Here is a 21,558-nt window from a genome sequence, read left to right on the forward strand (position 1 = left end):
GGGACTTTCTGTGGGTGTGGTTTGATGACAGAGCATGTTGCCGAGGCTCAGCGGAGGTAGTTTAGCGGGTTAACGACTCATCTGCAGGAGCAGACAGATGCTGTCAGCCCAGGGGTTTAATGAAGACTGCAGTTTCTCCTCTGAGTGTGCGTTGACCTGCAGTGTTCCTGCAGCACCATCTTCACCTTCCCCACAGTCTGCCAGGGAGCAAGGACACTGCTTTAACGGCATTCTGGGCCAAATTGATTGCTTTTAGATAAATGGATCCAAATCTGATTTAGAGTTTGTCAAAAAGCCAGAAATGACAAGTAAAAAGGAGCATGAAGAATGACTTCTGATCAAAACGGGTTTTGGCCACAGCTGCTGATGCAGGATAAGATTCGCTGGTAATTTATGACTTTAATTTTTCCCAGTTTTCTGAGATGATAAATTCAAAATATCCACGTATTGTGCAGTAATGAGATTATCCTCAGTTGCATCTATAAATCCATGGCATTGATTACAGAGTGTAGCTAGAACCAGCTGAGTTGTAGTCTCATTAGATGATCAGATTTAAAAAAAAAAGAACTGGAGCTGGCATTTCGGTGTCCTGCGATGTTTATCCAATTTAATAATCTTTTAATTTCTATTCCATGATAATGCAGAGCTGTGTGATATTTGGAAATGTTTGTTTTAATATAAAGCCCCTGAAATTTTCATTTCTGTTGATTAGAAATGGCACATTAAAGAAGAAAAGTTGTGAAAATATCCAATCACACTCTGAAAATTATGGATAAAAAGCCAGTTGTGACATCATTGTAGTATTGTAAAGAAATGAATTGAGTTTCATTCATTTATGTTTCCTTAATGACTGACTTCAAAGATTCTTTCTAGAGGCATCACAAGCAATACCACATTGCGCATCTAAATTTGGACAATTAGCATAAAAGATTATAATGTGTGAAGCACATTTACAGATATATAATGTTTAACATAAAGGTCAAGAGTGGATTAGTGGTAAATCAGAGCTGTAGTCATTTTAAATAACTATATTATAATTTTATAATTATTAATACTTTTGGAAATTATATTAATTCTTTGTTTTTCTACACTATATTTTACACTATGTATTTATAGTTTATTGTGGTTTTATATATGTTGATTTATGTTATGAATGTTGTAAAATGTGAATGTAAAAGCCCAACAAGGGACAAGGGTCGTGAATTAGCAACAGTTATAAACCCATCGTGCAGCACATTGGTTTCATGTGCCGTAGTGGAACTACGTTAAACTGCATTTTAATTAAATAAATAGAATTAGAATTAACCCAATATAAAGCCTTTTTAAGTTTACTTAAAGCTAAATCAACTTAGATGAAGAAGATCAATCAAAGTGCTTGTCAGATTTTAGATCATTCAGATCAGCTTATCAATTGTAAATGCTTGTTTTAAAGCAATGCATTATTTGACTTATTTACTCCTTATACAAAGCAATCTGTTAAAGTACCACTGCAGCAGTTTCAGTGAAAACCAGTGCAAAGAGTACTGGATGGTGATTCTGCACAGGAAAACAGGCTGCTTTTTCTTTATGTGCTGGCTGATCTTTGCTTTTGTAACCTACACTGCTTCTGGTGATGGCACAGGCTTGGCAAAAGCAACCCTCCCGGTAACAGTTTCTGTCCCTGGTAGGTTTGTGCCTTTTCAGGTGCTGTGGTCAGGTGTACTTGGTTTAAATCTATACACAGTGTTCTTTTTGACTGGCAGTTCGTGGTTGATTTACAATAACATGGTTCACAACATCGCTGGAAACATTGTTACCTTGAAAGAATTTTTTCATTTCTCTCACTTTAAAAATGGTATTTTCACTTCCCTTTGTTCTTATTACTAAAAGACTGATATAAAACAACTCTCTCTTCTCTACAGACCTACATTGCTAGAAACCCCAACAGCAAATTTTGCAGCTATTTTCTTAACCAAGGCTAGAATTCAAGAATAGGAAATCAGTTACAAATAAAGATGCTTATTACATAAGCTCACGTACTGATGGATGTATCTCTGTGTTCAGTAGATTATCGTATCTATGATTTTTCTTTTTTTAAACATTTTTTTAATATATTATTAGAAAGAAAAGAAAAATCACAAACAGAAATTAATAATTAGTAAGGACTGGTTCCCAACTTTACTTTATAAATCTAGTCTGCATATATGAATTATAGGCCTATGTACAGTTAACTCATAGTTGAAATGCTTCTTGAAGATATCATGATTCTTTGCAGACCAGCTTTTTTTTGGCTGATGCTGTTCTGTATCAATTCATCTGTTATATCAAAGCCACTTTCGGCTGCTTCCTTGTCACAAGAGCTCACCACAGCAGGTAGCTCCACATGTTTGATTTGGCAGATTTTTACGCCGGATACCCTTCCTGGCACAACCCCCGGGGGACTCATATCTCTTTCCCTCTGTTATGTCAAAATGTACAAATTTGGCTTGTGAGTTTATTTTTTCCAGTAATGACTGCTTTTGCTTTTTCACTCATGCACTGCAATGTTTTTCCCTTATTTCAGAAAATAGGTTATTTTATTTTATTTTTGAGCTGATATCTTCCCGATGGAGATACTGACTCTATCATAGAGGACGGTGAGAGTTAAGCATGTGTTATCAGCCTCCAGCTTTATCGCTTGTCACTTTAGTTTATTTTTCTGCTGTGGAAAAATCCAAAGCTGGCTCAAATACAACACCTGTCGTTTCACATTGCCTCAAAAAATGACTTAATGACAAAATGAAATGATTATATCCTGAGAAATTAAAAAAAAAACCACCTTTGAATATTCGTCAGAACTCTTTTACAAAGCAGTTGCATTTTTCTCATGAATTATGCAGCAGAAGCTCTTCTGGGGCTTCATTAGTACTTTATTCACCAAAATTTATAAGGCATAGTCATTAGGACTCCTCTGAAAGCACACTAGATCCTTGATGTTTAGTGTAACAAATTACACTTGATTATATGGATGACTCCTCTGCTAAACTTGAATCGGTTGCTCTGATAAGAGGTGATTTTTATTTATTTAATTATTTTTTGAGTGAGAGTGAGTTTTTGTTGCCTGCTTAAAGCTTCTATGCTCATCCTTCCTGTCTCCGCTCTCCTCTTCAGGGGCGTTGCACACGCGAGAACTGCAAATACCTGCACCCACCTCCGCACCTGAAAACCCAGCTGGAAATCAATGGGAGGAACAACCTGATCCAGCAGAAGGCCGCGGCAGCCATGTTGGCTCAGCAGATGCAGTTCATGCTGCCTGGAACACAACTGCAGCCCATAGTGAGCAGCCCATCCTAAACTATGACTCTACAGTAATGCAGTCAACAAAACACCGTGCCGTGTGCAAGATGTGCGCTAAACAGACAACAAGGAGTAGAATAATATTTCACTCTATCAATGCTGGTTATTTCTGTCCTCTTACATACATGAAAGAGGGAATAAAAAGAGCCTTTTTGTTTTTAAAAAGTGTTTGAAAGCCAAAGTTTCTTACTGTACAAGGAAAAATTTGCAGAATCTCAAGTGACATTGAAAGTCTTTTATGTATTCTGCCTGCTCAGCTTTTTTTTCATGCTTGTAGAAGTTGTTTAGGCAGCTGCATTGTTCTTATTCCTGTAAAAAGCAGTGCTGGCAGTCAAGCACTTCAAGCCTCCTATTGAAAGCTCTGCCATAAATTGTCTCTTTCTTGTTCTCTTTCTTTCAGACAACATTCCCAGTGACACCCTCTCTGGCAACGAGTCCCAGCATGGCATTCAGTCCATATCTGAGCCACATGGGCCCAGCGATGGGTTTGATGCCTGAGCTGCTGCCCAGCACTCCCCTGCTCGTCCCCGGGAGTCCTACCGGTCTGGCAGCCATGGGAAATGGCACCTCCGCACAAAAACATGTGCGCACAGACAAGCTGGAGGTATGCAGCCAGCGTGCAGTTGTTGTGTTTCTATGTTTTGTGGAAAAACGCTGAAAGGTGATTGTTGATCGGTGCTCCCACCTGCCCCGCCAGGTTTGCAGAGAATTCCAGCGCGGGAACTGCACGCGAGGTGAGAACGACTGCCGCTACGCTCACCCCCTGGAGGCGGGCATGGTGGACTGCAACGAGAACTCGGTCATTGTCTGCATGGACTATATTAAAGGCCGCTGCAGCCGAGACAAGTGCAAGTACTTCCACCCTCCAGCTCACCTGCAGGCCAGAATCAAGGCTGCACAGCACCAAGCCGGTCAAAACACCCCGTCCTCAGGCTTGGTGAGTCGTCCTCGACACTGTGTCTCTGTACTTTTTAACAAAAATAAGCATTAAAATATTCTCATGTTTTTCAGAAGAAAAACATGCGTGTAAGCCAACTGTAAAGCAAGCCAACCTCTGCCATACAGCTAAATCCATAATTTGTTGGACAGTTTTTGTTTTGTTGCTCTGTTTAATTAATAGCACTGCTGGGTTGAATCAAGATGTAATTGAAGTTTGGACTTTCAGCTTTCATTTCTAGGGGTTTTACAAAAAAATTGCATCAGCTCTTTGAGAATTACAGTTTTCAGCTTTGCCACCTCCATGCTGGCCTCCTGTCTTTTTGTCAGTGCCATCGTCTCCAAACCAAAGATCATATCCGGTCTCACTATCATCTCGTAAACCTCCCTTTTCACTGTTGCTGCCACAAATCACCCTGACACTCATCTCCACCCACTCCACTCTGCCTGCACTCTCTTCTTCACATCTTTTGTTTGCTGCTTGGGATGGTTGACCCCAGGTATTTAAACTCATCCACATTCACTACCTCTGCTCCTGGCAGCTTTATCTATTCCCCCCACAAAATAAAACTTCTAGAACTTTGCAGACTTTTTTGGGCCTTTTTGTTCTTTAGTGTAACCAGTGGTTTGCATTCTCTCAAGTTCATGACTTTGTTAAATGTTGGGAAGCTATTTTTCTTAATCGTGGAAATCGTTCTGTTATCATTTGGTGTTGCTGAGCTGGCCACTGTATTCCTTCTTTTTAAGAATGGATCAGGTTGTTGATTTTTCCAGTTTTTTTCTACGTCTCTTTGGGTCTTATATTTAAAATTAAAGTGAAGTTTTTTATGAAGTAACAAGGAAACAGGCCTCACCTGCTGATGACTGGGCTGGATTGGTACCAATCTGTTGTGGTCGAGAGAACTGAGCATAAAAACGTAGCTGTGGATTTACCGGTCTGTCTATGTTCCTGCACTCACCTGTGGTCACCTATGGTCACGAGCTCTGGGTAGGGACTAGACGAATGAGGTCAGAGATACAAGTGTCGGAAATGAGTTTCCTTTTGAAGGATGACTGGGCTCTCCTTTAGAGATAAGATAAAGAGCTGAGTCATTCAAGATGATCTCAGAGTAGAAGTGTTGCTCCTCCACCTCGAAAGGAGTCAGTTGAGGAGGTTTGGGTATCTGACTAGGATGCCTCCTTTTGAATGATTTAATGTCCTACCAGAAGGAGGAGACCGAGGACCCGCTGGAGATATTACATATCTCGGCTGGCTTGGGAAAGACTTAGTGTCCCCCTGGATGAGCTGGAAGTGTTGCCTAGGGTAATGGAAGTCCAGGTTTGTCTGTTTAGACTCCTACCCCCGTGACGTGAACCCAGATAAGCAGTATAAAATGGATGGATGGTATCTGATCTTCAATCACATCTCGATTGTTTGATTTAAAATCGACTGTAGTTGTTTATACAAAACTACAAATTATAGACCCAACTGTATCTGCTGTTTAACAGCATTTCACAAAATAGTTTGTTATTCTATGTTATTCTCTTGATTTGTGTTCCTGAAGCTACAATTTTCAGTTTATCAGGTTCTTGAAGATTATTTGAGTACAACAGTTGCTGCTTCTTCTAAAGCTTCCCTGCCAAAGATTCTTGACAGCATATGTGCTCCACACACAAAACACTTATCACTGAAATTAGTGTCCAAGTTGCAGTAAAAAACAGGACAATTCATGTCACGTCAAGTCCAGGCTGTATTACCAGCAGCAGATTTTCCTTTCCGGTGCTATATTGTTCAATGATACAATGTAAGATCATAATATCCTGCTTCAGATAGGATGATCTGGTCTAAACGGTTTGTTTTTTAGCACATTAACTGCTTCTATCGTATCGTTCACTATTTTGAGTGAAGCTGCCTGTAATGACTAACGCCATCGATGTGAGTAATCTATAGTTACTGAAAGAAGATACAAATCATTAAAGTGAAAGAACTTAGAAAGATCATTTCTAGGTAATTTGGTTTTGGTTTTAGCTTGTAACATTGTTTTAACTTCAGTAAAGAAGGGGATTGCTGCTGTGTTACTTCTGTAGATCAGGTGGGGTCATTCAAACATACTCCTGCTTCAGCCACATCCCACATTAATGGCCTGTGTGTTAAGGTTTTATACCTATATATCCTGGTTATCTTCCATAGCATTTTGATGGTTCAGCACCGGCCCCATTAGAAGATGAAATGATAGAAGCCCCATTTTGCTCTTGGCCTGACCTCTGGGCTGTCCTTACATCACTTCAGTTAATCTTAGATACTGCAGTGCCCTCTTGTGGTGGTAAAAAGCATCCATGTAATCTTAATGGTAAAGTTTATATTCACCCTGAGATGACACCAGATTAATCTACTTTTGTTTTTTTTGTCCCAGGGAGAGTGTTTTCTGTACACCCATCACTACCTGTGTTGAAAGATAACCACTGCTTTCATTCATATCCTTCTCTTCATGGCCAGGGTCTGCCCCCGGGGGCCATGCAGCCGCTACCAAAGAGGCCTGTCTTAGAGAAGAGCAACGGAGCTGCTGCCACCGTCTTCAATCCCAGCATGTTCCACTACCAGCAAGCCCTGGCTAACATGCAGCTCCAGCAACCAGCCTTTATCCCCACTGGTGAGTCTCTGGAAACCTTAGCAACACCAGTAGGAGGTCCCTTGAATTCATACACCCTCAAACCTTGAATCCAAGAAGTGGCCTGTGCACACAAACACAAAGGTGGAGAACTGTAGGACGAAGAAGTTGCTGTGTCTGTTCAGGGCTTCTGTGCTGTGTGACGCTTCTCTTCTGTTCCACTGTCTGTTGTGTTGCTTGATTCGGATTCACTCTTGCTTGGCTTGTGATGAGGCCATAGAGTCAGAGGACACAGCTTAAAGAGACAAACACATTAAAGGCCTAAACCACAAAGCCGGATTAGGTTTTTAGCAAGGTTCAGGTTTAACTTAGAGTTTTGAGTCACAAAGGTGGTTCATTAGTCACTATGGCAGCTAAAGCTGCAAACCTAACCTGCACGTAGGAAACAACCGCCTAGTCACTAACCAATTCTCAGGAAAATGCCATCATCAGTCCTGGAAAAACAGGTGGACCTTAATATCCAGGTAGGAGAAGGTCGTGCTTTAGAGAAATATAGATCCTTAAGAGCAACGTTAATGCTCATTTTTATCTAGCAAGCAGTTTTAAAGCCATTTTATTTATTTTCATTTGTTCTGCAAGGCTTAAAATCATGTCTGATCCTAAAACTGAACACTTAATACTCGTTATTACTGACTGTTCATAAAATCTGCACACCTACTGGTTTCAATTCAGTTTTTTAATTGTTCTGTCCTTGCTCTCAGACGGTTTTACACAGCCGGGGCTGCAGCTCAAAGAATAAGGTTACAAGTGTCTTGTGCAGATTTCTGAATATGTCAGATCCTATTGAGCCTTAATGATTGAGCTTTGATAATGACAAGTCAGCTAACCTAAACATTTTCTATTGTAGCATTTTTTCCAGTCTTTTGTAGCTTTGTCTTCCTTTGTAAAATCAGCTGTTCTGCTGCCATGTTTGTGATTGGTCAGATGCTGCCAACACCACCTCTTTCATGTGAACCGGCTCCAAGATAGATTGAGGACACCCCGGGTTTACTGGTGGAGTTGATAATCACCTTCAGCTTGACTGCTGATTGTTACGTTCTCCAGGAAGTCTGGAGGGAATGCGGGGAAGTAAAAATAAAAGTGTCTGCACCAAGTTAGCAAATTTGGCACTAAAATAAAGGTTTTTAATTACAATTAAACTGAGACGACAAAGCTACTATCACCAACTAAACAGGGAAGCATAGCAAAACCTAGACGTTTGACCAATAGGATAGTACATGTGCACATACACACTTGGCATGCAGTTTTTATTCCTCGATACTTGAATGCCATTTTCTTCACTACAGCATTTAGAGATTTGAGGTGTTTGCACTTTTACTTTACCAGCAGCTTGCATCAGTGTGTTTTTGTGCGCCGGTACACATTGTGCACTAACTCCATGCTGCTTGCTTGTGCTACCTGCTCTAACCTGAACCTGTGGGCACACCTTTGTCTGCTCTCTCGTCTTAACTTTCGCTGTCATCTGTTTCTTGTTTTATGTACGTGTTTGTACAAAATGTGACCAGCCGTAGGATTGGTGTGTTAATCAGAGGCCTGCACGACCATACAGGTGACCATGTTTCGCCCAGTTAACTATAAATTGTGTAGTTCGTACATGTGCAGTAGAATTGATTAGCAGGGATTCAAGTTCATGCTTCTTGTGTTTTATGTGAAACGGTTTTCCTTTAGGGGAATGAAATTTCAAAAGCAGACAGACCTAAACCTGGAAGTGTTACATGGACGATGACTTTCTATTTGCAGCATAGTTCATGGACTATGCGTTATTTAATCAAAACCAAACTACTGGATGACCTGACAATGAGAACCGACTATTCTCCGTTGCTGAAGTCGAACACTGATTTTCTCCATCCAGTTTAACAAACAAGTCTTAAGTGCAAGTGTTTAATCATTTAAGCATTTGGATTTACATGAACTGTGCCAGCTCCGGTAGCTCAGACTGCTGGGAAAGCAGGGAGTGGAAAAAAACCTCATCAGCTTCCTGTCAGTGTCTGTACTCACAGATTAAGGGACCTCCTTTTTTTGCTCACCACACAAGGACCCCACCTGCACCACCCTCCTTAGAGCTTCCAGAAGCTCACTTCAGGGCTGAAGTGAAGTGCCAGCTGGTTTAGAGGAAGGTTTTACAGATTTTCTTTTAAATGCACGAAACAAATGTTCACTAAACTGATGTCAGAAATATCAGAATATTGTAGTTTAACCATGGAGGATTAGACTATGTCTGAGGTCAATGCTGTTCAGGATTACATAACCGTGGAACAGCGGCAGACTGATGCAGGGTTTCTATTCAGATAGTTTAGGGATACCAACAGTGATGAGAAGCACAGATACACGATTCACTCGGTCAGTCCATCTGAACTAAAAATCTGGTAGATTAGAATCACAAAAAGTTGCAGAAGATGTTTAGTCATGCATACGTCTGCGTGTGTGTGTTTCCTAACTTCAGTTCCACCTTTATTACATTTCCCAGTGCTACATACTGATATTAGGACGTAAATTTAATACATTTGGAGAATAATTTTGACATAAAAGAAAAAAAGAAGCAAAATATTTTCATGTGTCTTTGCTGTTATAAATTGCAGTAAAATACTTTTTCAGGATGGTCCGAGTCCCTCTCTGGTTTTGTTTTTGGGGATTTCTTTTGCTGAATTTTGTCCACTTTAGTTTCCAGCCTAAAGCAGACTGCATTTCTATAACGGTGGGAAACTTTGTTTGTGCTTTTGCTTACCTCACTTGAAAATATAAAAAAAAAAAATTAAGCAGAAGAGGTAGTCTCACTTTAGTGCAATATATGGGTCAATACATGGGTATGGTTGCATGAAAAATTAATCAGAGCCTTCCACACGATCCCCTCAGAATGAGCTGGGGGGTTTTTCTTTACATGCAGTAAAGATATCGAGATTTTGGTTTGGATATCAGATCGATTTGATGCCCTTTTTAACAATCCTTAAATGTCCTAAAAATGTTGTAGTGCCAAGCTCAGGGAAGCATGGGGAAATGGAATGAATTAAAAAGGGTCATATTTCAACCTGCACAGCATAGATCTTTAATGGCTTTAAAAAACAAGAATTTGTTGCACAAGTTTGAATTTATTGGGGATTTGCTCTAATCCACACAGGTAAACAGACACTCTCAGTTATATACACATAACAAACCCGCTGATATTTTGGTTAAATATTCCTTAACAGAGTCCACCTCAACCAAATGCTTTTAGCAGTCATCAACAAGCAGGTGTAGCTCTGTGTTGGGCAATCCAGTGAGTGAGCAAAGAGAAGCTACCAGCCCAAAATGACCACAATGATGAGTGTATGAAAACTTCTGACTACTACATTTCTCACAATGCAACCAAAAAAACATAATTTCATTATATCCTTCCTACTTGCTAAATGTACAAATAGAACATAAAAGCAATAACAGTGTTTGGTGTCCCTACTCTTCATGTATGACGACATTAATCCCAGTGTATACATCCTCACAGTCCTCAGTCGAGCTATAATTAAGAAGCTGGGGTGAAAACACCAGTTTGAGTGTCACAGTGCCGATCTATTGTATAATGAATCCACAAGTGGATGTTGTCACTGTCCTGCATCCTGCCATAGATTACAGAAGTGCACATCCTGTCCAGGTCAAGGAAAACACAACAATCAAGTAACTGATCATGCCGGAGACAATACAAAGTCAATATAAAAAAACCCTTTTAAAGTTACATTGATAAAAGTGCAATTAAAAGCAACATATATTAAATGTGACAAATTCAGTTCTTGTTTATGCTGAAAAGCTTCAGCTCAAGGTATGAATCAACTATATGTTTCTGTGGAGCAGTGAGACGATGACCTTATCGCCTCTGGGTGTGAGAGATGCTTTCTAATGTTGCTGCAGAGCCACAGCTGTGCTGTGTATGATGATGGACAATAGCACAGTGCATGTTTTGTGTACATATTTCAGGCTTATGTTCATATATGTGAGTTTGGTTGGTCTGACACACACCAATTGAGAATCTTAATAGTATTATACATCTTAGACAAGATGTGTGCTGTTTTCAGACTTGTTGGTCTTTGCAAGTAGTCAACTAAACTTTGATTTGTTCCAGTGCCTTTTGTTTAGTTAGTAATAATAATAATAATAATAAAAAGCGACTCAAATGAGGATAAAAATGGACCAGTACTTTCAGTCTTTAGCACCTTCAGCTCAGGACTTCAGAGCAACGATAAAATATGATTGCCATTAAATCACTAAATTCTCAGGATTTCTCTTCCATTGTAATCGAAAGGAATAAAAGTATTTCTTATGGATCATTTGCTCTTTCCATACACATGCTCCGTCCATTCAATACAATTATCAGATACTCCAGTCTGATTAGATTGTATGACTGTGTATTGCTTTGTTTGTTTAACTGCCATTTTGTTGGTGAGCAATTAATTTTTTTTTATTTTGTATCCTGTCAGCTATTTAAATATGTATTTTTTTCTCCTTTTATCTCTGATTTTGTTTGCATGTGTCCTGGTACTTGTTCAAATTCATCCTGGCAATATCACTTGACTTGTGCCATGACTTTTGATCCTACACATTTTGCCATGGTAACCATATCATTCCTGTTCCCCCTCCCTTCCCCTCCCCTCCCCTTCCCTCCTCCCCGCCCATATCCTCGTCCTCTGTCTTTCGTCTGACTCGCCCGAATAAAAGTTCCCATGATGCACGGTGCCACCACCTCCACTGTTTCGTCGGCCTCGACCCCAGTCACCAATGTTCCTTTCGCTGAATCTGCCGCCTCGAATCAGGTTTGCTCTTTCATTTCAGTCCTCTTTTGATTTTAGCTCTGTAGGATCTCAGTCCTTTTCACTGTCTGCCCGTAGTGTCACGTGTTATCTTCACATTTCATCTCTCCTCACGTTTCTGTTTCTTATGATGCGAGCAAATGAAAACAACTCGTTTTGAGAGGAATCTTGAAATTGACAACTGTTTTCATCTGAGTGTCTTTGTTTGGTGTTGAATCACATCATGTCTGTCTCAGTCGTTACTGTGTGCAGTATGTGGCCTGGCATTAAAGCATGCCAGCTCTCATCTCTGTTAAAAAATATATATCATATAAAAATAAATGTTTGCAGCCAAACAGTTACTTAATTTGCTTGGATACAACCTACCAGTCAAATGATTTAGGGCACCCTCATTATTTAAATTTCTAATAAACTTGAATGGTACGAAGGTCAGCAGGTCACCAGCAAAGGAAAAAGGAAAAGAAAAATGTGTAAATTTATTAAAAAATAAGTCTAAGTTTAAGAAAACTGGTTGAACTACAGCTTTCCTGCAGCTCTGGAAGTTAATAAATTCACCCGTAAGTGTCCCAACTTTTCTCAAATACTAGAAACCCTTGGTCTGTACAGGAACAATCTACACCCTCTGATGCACCGTTGGGCCTGAAAATCCTGAACTGTGAAAAATGGCCAGAAATGTTTTATTCTTTTTGAAACTGGAGCGTTTATTGAACCTTCTGACAAATTAAAAAAGAAAATAAATATCAATTTGCTATATGTGGTATGTTTTATTGCTTAAAACATTTTGTTTTTGAGAGAGAATAAAACAACACTGACGATGCAGACATTTCAAAAACTCACAAAAACTTGTGTATCAAATATAATACAGAGTTGAAGCAATCTGGGTCTGCAGTTTATCCCACAGCAGCACAAAGACCTGAAATTTCTGAAGAAACAAACTGGACAGAGAGTTTAACTTCGATTAACCAGACAGGTCAACCCGCAAGTGCATTGATGTGTGCGCCACTGTGGAAAGACCGGTACAACACAGACGTTACAAGAGATATGTGACAAAAAAAAATCCACAACACAAAAAGATGAAAAATGCTTGTTAAACCTTAATTTTGGCACAAAATTTTAAGCAGTTTTTTTTATCAAATTTGCCTCTTCATTCTTTATGTGTGTTTTCTTTTATGTCCCAGTGATCACTGAAATTAAAGCCCAGAGCCCACCTAACAAGTGAAGGAGTCCCGGTTTGATCCCAGGAGGAGATCCAGATCCCTTTGGGGCTGCATCAGGAAGGGGATCCAGAGTAGAAAATCTGCCAAATTAAAGCTACCTGCTGTGGTGACCTCTCGTGAATAAGGAAACAACTGAAAGTGGCCACAGTGCTTCACAAATTTGTTAGACCACCTGACAAAACACCAAAAAAAAGCACAAATATTTTAGAAATCTGTCAAAAACTTGCTTAAAACTAAAAATTATGTTTTTATTTATTTGGCAAACAACAAACTGAATTCACGTTTTTATTCCCGAATTTGAGCCAGCACACTTAATCAAGCGTTAGATACCATTCAACCACCAAAACTAGTAAATAGCTGTAATTTACCATCTCGATCAAAAAACAATAATGTGCTTTACTAATTCTTTCTGTTTTTTTGTAAAGCAGTAAATTTGATATTTTAGCAATAAAAACATCACTTTGATTTAAGAGCTTGCACAAACTGAAGGATTAACCATTACCATTATTTACTCAGAGTGCACTGAGATATTACACAATGTAATTTCCCTTAATATGTATAAAAATGAGAGCGCTCTAAAATCCTTTGACTGGTGGTGTTTGCTGCTTTTTGTTGTTTACTTACAGCTAAAACAGAAGTCCGTTTGCTTTGATTTTTACGAAACATGATGGGGATTTTTAATTTCAAAACCAGCAGGAAAAAATGTTTCACATTTAAGATGAAATCACATGTGGCTCGACTCTACTATGCAGCTTTAATGGAATTTACCTGAAATGAACTAAATTTGCATTCTTTCGGTTTACCAGCATCATACCAGTCCATGATTTTGAACTAACCTGCTGCTACTATGGATGAGTGCATAACTAGTCGACTAGGTATCACAGATTTTGTAAACTTTCCTTCCTGAGATGTTACACCCAACCCTCTCTCTTTTTGACGTGAAGATTCAAACAAGCAAAGGTGTAAAGTGAGGTGATAACACACATTCAGCATTAACATCTATAAAACCAACCTCAGTGCTAACTTGACTATTTGCTTTGCCCATAATTTTAAAAGATCATTATAATTAAGCACAGATATCAGTATAAAATAATCTGCTACAGAGGTTTGCCTGCATATGTTTGTGTCTGTAAGAACTCACAGCTCCTCCTCCTCCTCTTCCCCCCCTCTCTCTCTTCCAGTAGACCCCTCGGAGCTTCTGACTTCAGATCCGGTGGAGCTCCAGTGCATTCCCATGGAAACCCATTTCTGCCCCGTCCCCAAACTGCTGGTGGCAGCTCCTGTGGCACTAAACTCAGTAAGCCTTTCCCGAAACCCCAGTTAAAGTCCCATAAACCCCGAGCACTGCAGCAAACATGTGCCTCGCCCACAGTGCACACCGACTGATATCATGTTGTGAACGTAAGAGAGCTGCGATGGTTCATGCAATACAGACCTGGACGTATTACCGTTGCTTTAAAGCAGCCACCCTGATGCATACTGACTTGATCGGGGCGAGCAATAGAGCTCCCTCGTCCTTACAGCCATACATGCCCACACCTTAAAAGTGCAGCACATGTGCACACACATAAAAACACACACACACACACACACACATATATATTCAAGACTAAATGCCCTTTATGGGTCGGAGCCATCACATGAGGCCACCCAACACATTTGACTGTTCCAAAGTAAGAAACTCTGAGAAGTTCATTGTAGAAAATTCAGACGGACCAGCTGCCGGTCTCCAACCATGACGGGCTGTCAAAGTGAAAGAGTGTTTCATATCATGTCACGTTTACGTTTCAAGATGAGTGCAAATGTGACGTTTGTGTTGTACGACGTGTACCGCTCAGTCTGTCATCATGGTCTCATTTTGCCCGGTGATACGTCAGTAAGGGGTTGTTGTTCATTTGTTTGTGCCTTTGATTTTTTCTGCTCAGCTGCAGAGGAGACTTAGTGTCCCAAAAATAATTCAAAGAAGAATTAGTTACGTAAATAGAGTGTATTAGCCTGTAGCTGCTATTGGGATAAAGTCTACTGGTTACAGCAAATGCCTCTTAAAATGTATATTAGAGTTTCTTAAATGCAATGAATGATTCGCCCCCCCTGTTTTATTGAAAAATGTAGACTGGGTGAAAGTAACTTAGTATGTAATTACTTCTTATAAAGAAGATGGGATGAGGGATATCTTTAGGATGTGTTAAATAAACTGCCTTAAAGCAGCTGAGGTTATGTTCTCTATGTAAGGGCCCCTCTCTGTATAGTACTCTCCAGTAATAGACCAGACAGCTCCAATCATCAAAACTGATAAACCTGAGCTGTGAAGTTTCTTGAATCGTGATTTCCGATCAGTGATTGTGTTTCTTTTGTGATGGGTAACTGTGTAACGACTAAAAAAGGAAAGGTTCATCCTGTTTCCTCTGTGATTTGAAACCTGAACACTCTTTGAAACCGATTCTGTGTGTGTTCAGCTCGCCTGTAAATGCCACTTAAACTTTTACACCTGATGTCAGTTATTGCACAAGATGGAAGCGAGATCGGTTTCCTTTTGTTGTGCCTAAAGTCTGCGGTATATGCAAGGAACTGCCCGTTTAATGCAATATCTGGATAAATCCTCCAAATAAATGTTTCCCTCTCTAATGCAGAGATGTATTTCAAAAGGCTGTTTGTTTAATGTGGCTTTTGGACTAAATAAGTGGCACAAGATTTTTATGTTTTATGGTTCTGCAGGGAGAAAGCTTCGAACTTGAAAATGTCCTGTCTGACTTTAAAATGTCATGTCTTTCTACTGCTGTCCTGTTTGTCAAAAATGACGAGACTCTAAATATTCTTATAACCAGAATCAAGTTGTAGAAAAGGATGAACAATTCTCATGCTTGATGTCTGATGGTGAAAAAAAAATTGGGGGGGACTTTCAAGTGTGTAAGGAATTGCTTTGTAGGTGTATACAAAAAAATGAACTTAACAGCTTTGGAAACTGGGCTGAAATCACTTATATCCAAATTCAAATGTGCCTCTTTCAAGTCTCCTCAAACAAAACTGTCAGTACACTGTAAGACCAGACCAGTGCTCAAAGACAGATGTGTTATTTGGTACATTATTATAATATGAAATCACATTTGTATCAGTTTCTTCTCTGAGACAGCTGTGCTGTCTTACTGTCAATGTGAGGAAATAAATCAGAGAGTTGTGTGCATACATACGTGTGTCAGAAAAGACGATGGATCACATATTTGGTTAGATGTAAATGCTGCAGATATTACACATCTCCCATTGAACATTATTCATTTTAAATAATGTTAATGTGTCGTGAATGTATCTAATGCAAAAACTTTACACATGCCCTTCTAAAAGACAGGCATGCTGAAATGTAATGGTTCACTCTATATAGACTATTTCAGAGGTCACATACTGTAGGTACCATGATGAAACTGTGTTAAGACATATTAAAGTATGTGTATTGTTATATAGATTTATATTTAATGTTAATGGGTGGTGTGACTACTTTTAGAAATATCTTTCACTGTCAGAAAAGGTAGAGCAGACTGCTGTACTCTTTGAAGTACAAATGTACACAATTCAGGTACATTTCAGTACCATTTATTGCTAGTCAGTTTTTCTACCCCTACCCTCTGTAGTATCCAAAGCACTATAAACAAAGCATATTCTCATTAGGCAGAAAGTCAGCATGCTACCTTTTTTCTCACATGTATTTCCCTTGTCCCAGTACTGCAGCCCTGATTCTGTTAACTTTTGGTGTAGAAAGGCTTTGTGGAGACATAACTGTGCAGAAAACCCACCCAGCCAGAGCTGCAAGTTCAGCACCAGGTATAATCCTGGGATTAACCCTCATTTTGGGCGTGTAAAAGCTTTTCCCTCCTGACCACCTAAATGCCCCAAATGGCGTATTTGTGGCAGTTTAAGAAAAAGTACACATATCTGCTTACTTTTTTTTAAAGACAGAAGATCTGAGCTGCTCTTATGTTTCTGTGCTAATACTAAGCTGGAAAGAGCTGCTAGTTAACACAGAGAAAAGGCCAGCACACCTTAATAAACAGTTGTGCAAAAACAACCGCATTACACATCGTGACTGCTTGTGAACAGTGAGGTTGCCAGGCAACCAGCAATATAACCCAGATGGATTGTAAACTGTCCATGAAGAAATAATTACAGGAGGAAAACATCTATAAAACTACAGAGTGCCCTCTTTATATCCATTTTAAAGATTAAATGTGCAGTCTTGCATGGAAGGTGTTTACACCTTTTAGATAACTAAAAGTTAGCTTTTGGACAAACTGTGTAATGTTTGTAATAACTTAAGCCAACTTAAACAAGAATAGAGTGCCCTCTATAAGTGCGTTAACAGATATTATTGGATAATTTGTGCATCTGAAGTTGCTATTAAAGCACAAAAATGAGATAAAACAGTAGGTGGCTTTAGCTCTTATATAGTATATAAGTAAAGTTTATTTATAAAAGCACTTGTCACAGAAATGAAGTTATAAAGTGCTTGGCAAAAAATAGTGTAAAATAAATAAAAACTGTGAAAAATCACAATAAAATATAATAGAAAATGATAGACGTATAAGTAAATGTCATCTGCATAGAAACGATAAGAAACTTCTGAAAAACCCTGAATGATGCCAGCTGGCTCAGGATTGAGCCTCGCATTTATCTGAGCCTTGCAGATAAATAAGAAGAAGGTTAGTCAAATGGAAACCATAGGTCTACTAAGGAAAGTATCATGGTCGACAGTATCAGAGGCTGTGCTGAGGTCAAACAGACCGAGCAGAGAACAAATCCACAGATCCTCTACATCAGAAGCCATATGAAAGCATGTTGACTGAACAGCGAAAAGGTAGCCTAAAGTAAACGCTACTGAACTGGTCTACAAATATCAAGATGCATAACTATCTATTTCTGTGCTGTTTGTGTATTAAATAGCACATAATAAAAGCTAAAGCCAGTCTGTATTTTATCTCATGCAATGCTTTCATCCTAAAATGCTAAAACTGAGGTTTAAAATATCTATTTCAGTTTACATACTTTTAGAGGACACCTTATTTGTAATAACCTAATACCTGTTAATTTATCTGTGTAGCTCCACTTTGTATGGAAACAGGCTAGTGCCCCATACAGCTGATTTAAGCTTCATATTTACTATACAGACATAAGAGTGATATAAAATCTTGTGAATAAGTGTATCTCCCAAAATAGTTGAATAAAGTATTTTTTAAAGTATAGCTGACTTTTTATCTGCATGGTGGATCAAACAGTATGTAGGCTCATAGCTGTCTCTATGAACCTGATGATCAGAATGTCCAGACAGGTCCCTTTTTCTAAAGACTAGCTTCGTCCAGCCAATCCCCTCCTTAAGTGACCCTACCCCTATCATCAGTATGCCTTCACTGTCCAGCTGGAAAAACAGAATACTTGATTAATAAACTGTGCCTCTCGAGGGCATTTGAGGTTTTTAAATACATTTAAATGTATCTATTAAGGCTCAAGAGTGTATTAATTTGAGGATTGTGGAGCACCATGAGAAAAAAAAAATACAAACAATGTTTTTACCTCTTAATTTTGTTCCCTCATTCATTCTCTTGTACTTGATTACCTTTGGGCCTGGTTGTAATTTTTTTTCCCCACACGGTCCTGAATCATAACTGTTCAACGTGTGCAGAGCTCTGATCTTCGCTGTCCTGTGATCAGATCCTTCAGCATGTGGACACAGTTAACTCAGTCCTGAGAATACAAACAAAGGGCCTTAATCCTCGATCATATGTCACAGCTGTGTATGAAAATGTAATAAATGTAAGATTTTTTTTTCTGAAAAAAAAAAAAAAAAAAACGCGGCATGAAAATAATAATAACAATAATGACAACAAAAAAATCATTTATATGTAGTTAATAGTTTGTGTAGACCAATATGAAAAACATTATGATATGAAAATCGTTTGTACACAATGATGGAGTCATTGTTAATGGTAATAGTTGCTGTTGCTATGGCAACAAAATGACAACATGGCTACCTTTTTATTATCCTAATAGTGATTTTTTTTCCACAATAATTGAGATGACATACAGCACTAACCTATCCGAAAAGGGAATGTCTAATTATTAGTTTGTCTTGTTGCAACGTGATTGAAAAAACTTTAATCCTTGTAATATCCAAAGGTCCTTAGGGGAGGTCAGCCATTTATTTTGTTTTGTTTATTTGACGTTCATTTTATATTTAGGTTTTTTCTTCTTGTACATGGTGTTTTTGAGAAATAGGAATGAACTCTGGCTTATAGAGCAAACATCTGTCAGGGAGGTAAAGAGACCCTTGGACTAACTGGAAGATCTTTTTTTCTGTGGAGGCGAGCGGTTTTTGCCGTTTGCCTCCTACAGACCGAGAGATCTGGCTCAGGTTTTGGCCAAGAAGGTGGTCTCGAGGTCTCTTACTGCCCAGCTGTGCTGGGTGATGTCGATCCTCACTGAGGTGTATACGAATGTGTGATGTTCACCTTGTTTGCACTTATGTACATAACTATGTCAGAATACTCAAAATTTATTTTGAATAAATACAGATAAAAGAGTCAATTAAAAAAAATCTAATCAATATATTGTTAACGATATGTCTATTGTTTTCTTACATCTGCCCTTTTGTTTGTTGCTAGAGCCCTGTTCTTTGCTAAGCATGGCACTGCCTAGCTGTAAACTACAAATGATTTGCTTTATAAAGCTATTTTTTTTCAGTTCACTTCAGTTGATTGATCCTCTGTGGTTTAATAATATGCGACCCTGACATCAAACAGGAGAGGTGGATCATATGTAAGAACCTAATCTGAGCAGATGACATGCAGACACATTCCTCTCTCCAGTAAAGCACCGAAATAAAGCACAGAGTAGCTCCATCTGCAGGCTGGAAAAAAACAAAATAGGAGCCGATATTAAATCTGACCACAGAGGAACAGAGATTTAAATTCTCCTTCATCTCTGTCATTTTGTAATTTTTTTAAACTCTCCTGTTTCTTGTCATTAACCAAAACAACAATAAATCTGAATTCTCCTCAGGATTTTAGACTAAATTGCAAACAAACGGCTTTTCCAATATTTTCCTCTCCCAGCAGCAGCAGCATCCTCACATGACTCTGGTTCTGCTGATTTGAACATGTGATCCTCTTTATTTGCCCCCAAAGCCAGCGATTTTGTTGCCATGGCACTTCTCCTAGTGTTGAACTGACTGAGTCATCCTGGAGAATCGGTTCACAGCCCTCTGACTGTTGAATATTGACTTCAAAGAGTTTGTGAGCAGGGACGGGTCTCTGAACGACGTGTACCCACAACTCACCAAAGCGTCTCTACTGACTCACCAGCTCCCCTCATCATTGCTGTCCCAGTTTAAGTACATGCTGTGGGTTTTAAATCACTGTATTGTTACGATTCATTTTAGTTGTGATTGTGCCTTTAATGTGCAAACTGGACTTTTAGGTTCTACATCTCAATGACTAAAACCGCCACGTGAACTGAGCGTGTGCCAATCATATCAATTTAATTACATCCTCTGTTGAGTCCACAACTTATTTTTTAAATTGGGTACAATCGCCGACTGAACGACACCCCCGTGGAAGATGATGAGGGCCAAAGACTGTTCAGGACTAAGCCATAAAAAACTCTGACACTCTTGGGCAGACTTGAACGTGACTGCTGTTTCTTTGTTTCACTCTGTTTTCTGCTTGTGGTGCTTGTATGTGCTGCTGTGCTACATGCCAATATATTTTGCAGTGTATAGCTAATTATGAGTAAGTTACTGTGCCTATGATGAGTTCTGCAATTTCTGTTTGACCTTAAATAAAACACTTCATTGTGATCCTCTTGTGTGTTTTTTCTTTTTGTCTCTTTCATTGCAGACATACAAATACAGCAAAAGAAGTATACAAACCACAACGTACACCCTGAACATCTGGTAATGCCCCTAAATGTGCATATATGGCCTTAAAGGACCCCTTTATGCAACAACTGTTAATAACTAAGACTACAATAACACACATGCATCTCAGGGGCTTATCTGTATATAAAGTGTTTTGGCACCCAGGAAAGACCTTTTAACCTTTCACAAAAGAGAAATCAGGTCATTGGGATCAAGATGAAAATATTATGGGGTTAAATTTATTCAAGCATAGGGTATAGACACACTGGACAATTTGTTAGGTACACCTTGCCAGTACTGGGAACTGGAAACATTCCTCAGAAATGTTGTAGCCTCAAATCGTGGCCTCAGTTTCCTGTTCTTAGCTGACAATACTGGCACCTGATGTGGACTTCTGCTGCTGCAGCTCATCTGGGTTCACAGATGCTCTTCCTCCTTGGTTGTAACGAATTACTGTTGACCCTTATCAGCTTGACATAGTCTCACCATTCTCCTCTGACCTCAGGTATCAACAAGGCATTTTCCCTCAGAAAACCATGCTCTGTAAACCCGGTGATTTTGTGGGAAAATCCCACTAGATCCACAGTTTCTGAAATACTCAGACCATCCCATTCATGCCATTTTCAAAGTTCCTTAAATCACAATTCTTCCCTATTTTGATGCTCAATTTGAACTCAACATGTCAATACACTGAGTTGCTGCCATGTTATTGGCTGATTAAATATTTGTGTTGATTGAGGAGTTTAAAGGCATACCTAATGATCTGCCCAACA

General features: G+C 39.1%; 1 protein-coding gene across 7 annotated transcripts in view; it reads left to right on the plus strand.

The window, feature by feature from the left end:
* The window catches only part of mbnl3 (muscleblind-like splicing regulator 3), a 36,634-nt gene extending 15,904 nt beyond the window's left edge, over positions 1-20,730 (plus strand). For 3 of the 7 annotated variants that reach the window (XM_085297465.1, XM_085297473.1, XM_085297455.1), the window contains 5 exons: positions 3,130-3,294; positions 3,716-3,919; positions 4,013-4,252; positions 6,728-6,881; positions 14,070-20,730. In XM_085297465.1, the coding sequence (XP_085153591.1) occupies positions 3,130-3,294; positions 3,716-3,919; positions 4,013-4,252; positions 6,728-6,881; positions 14,070-14,212 (906 nt within the window). In that variant the 3' untranslated portion in view covers positions 14,213-20,730. The other 4 variants (XM_085297508.1, XM_085297492.1, XM_085297500.1 and 1 more) reach the window with 4 other exon arrangements.
* Positions 20,731-21,558: the final 828 nt, after the last annotated feature.

This window comes from Mchenga conophoros, linkage group LG2 (assembly GCF_057382185.1).
Source record: "Mchenga conophoros isolate Kocher_MC1m ecotype Shallow Benthic linkage group LG2, M_conophoros_male_GT1.1, whole genome shotgun sequence".
NCBI lineage: Eukaryota > Metazoa > Chordata > Actinopteri > Cichliformes > Cichlidae > Mchenga > Mchenga conophoros.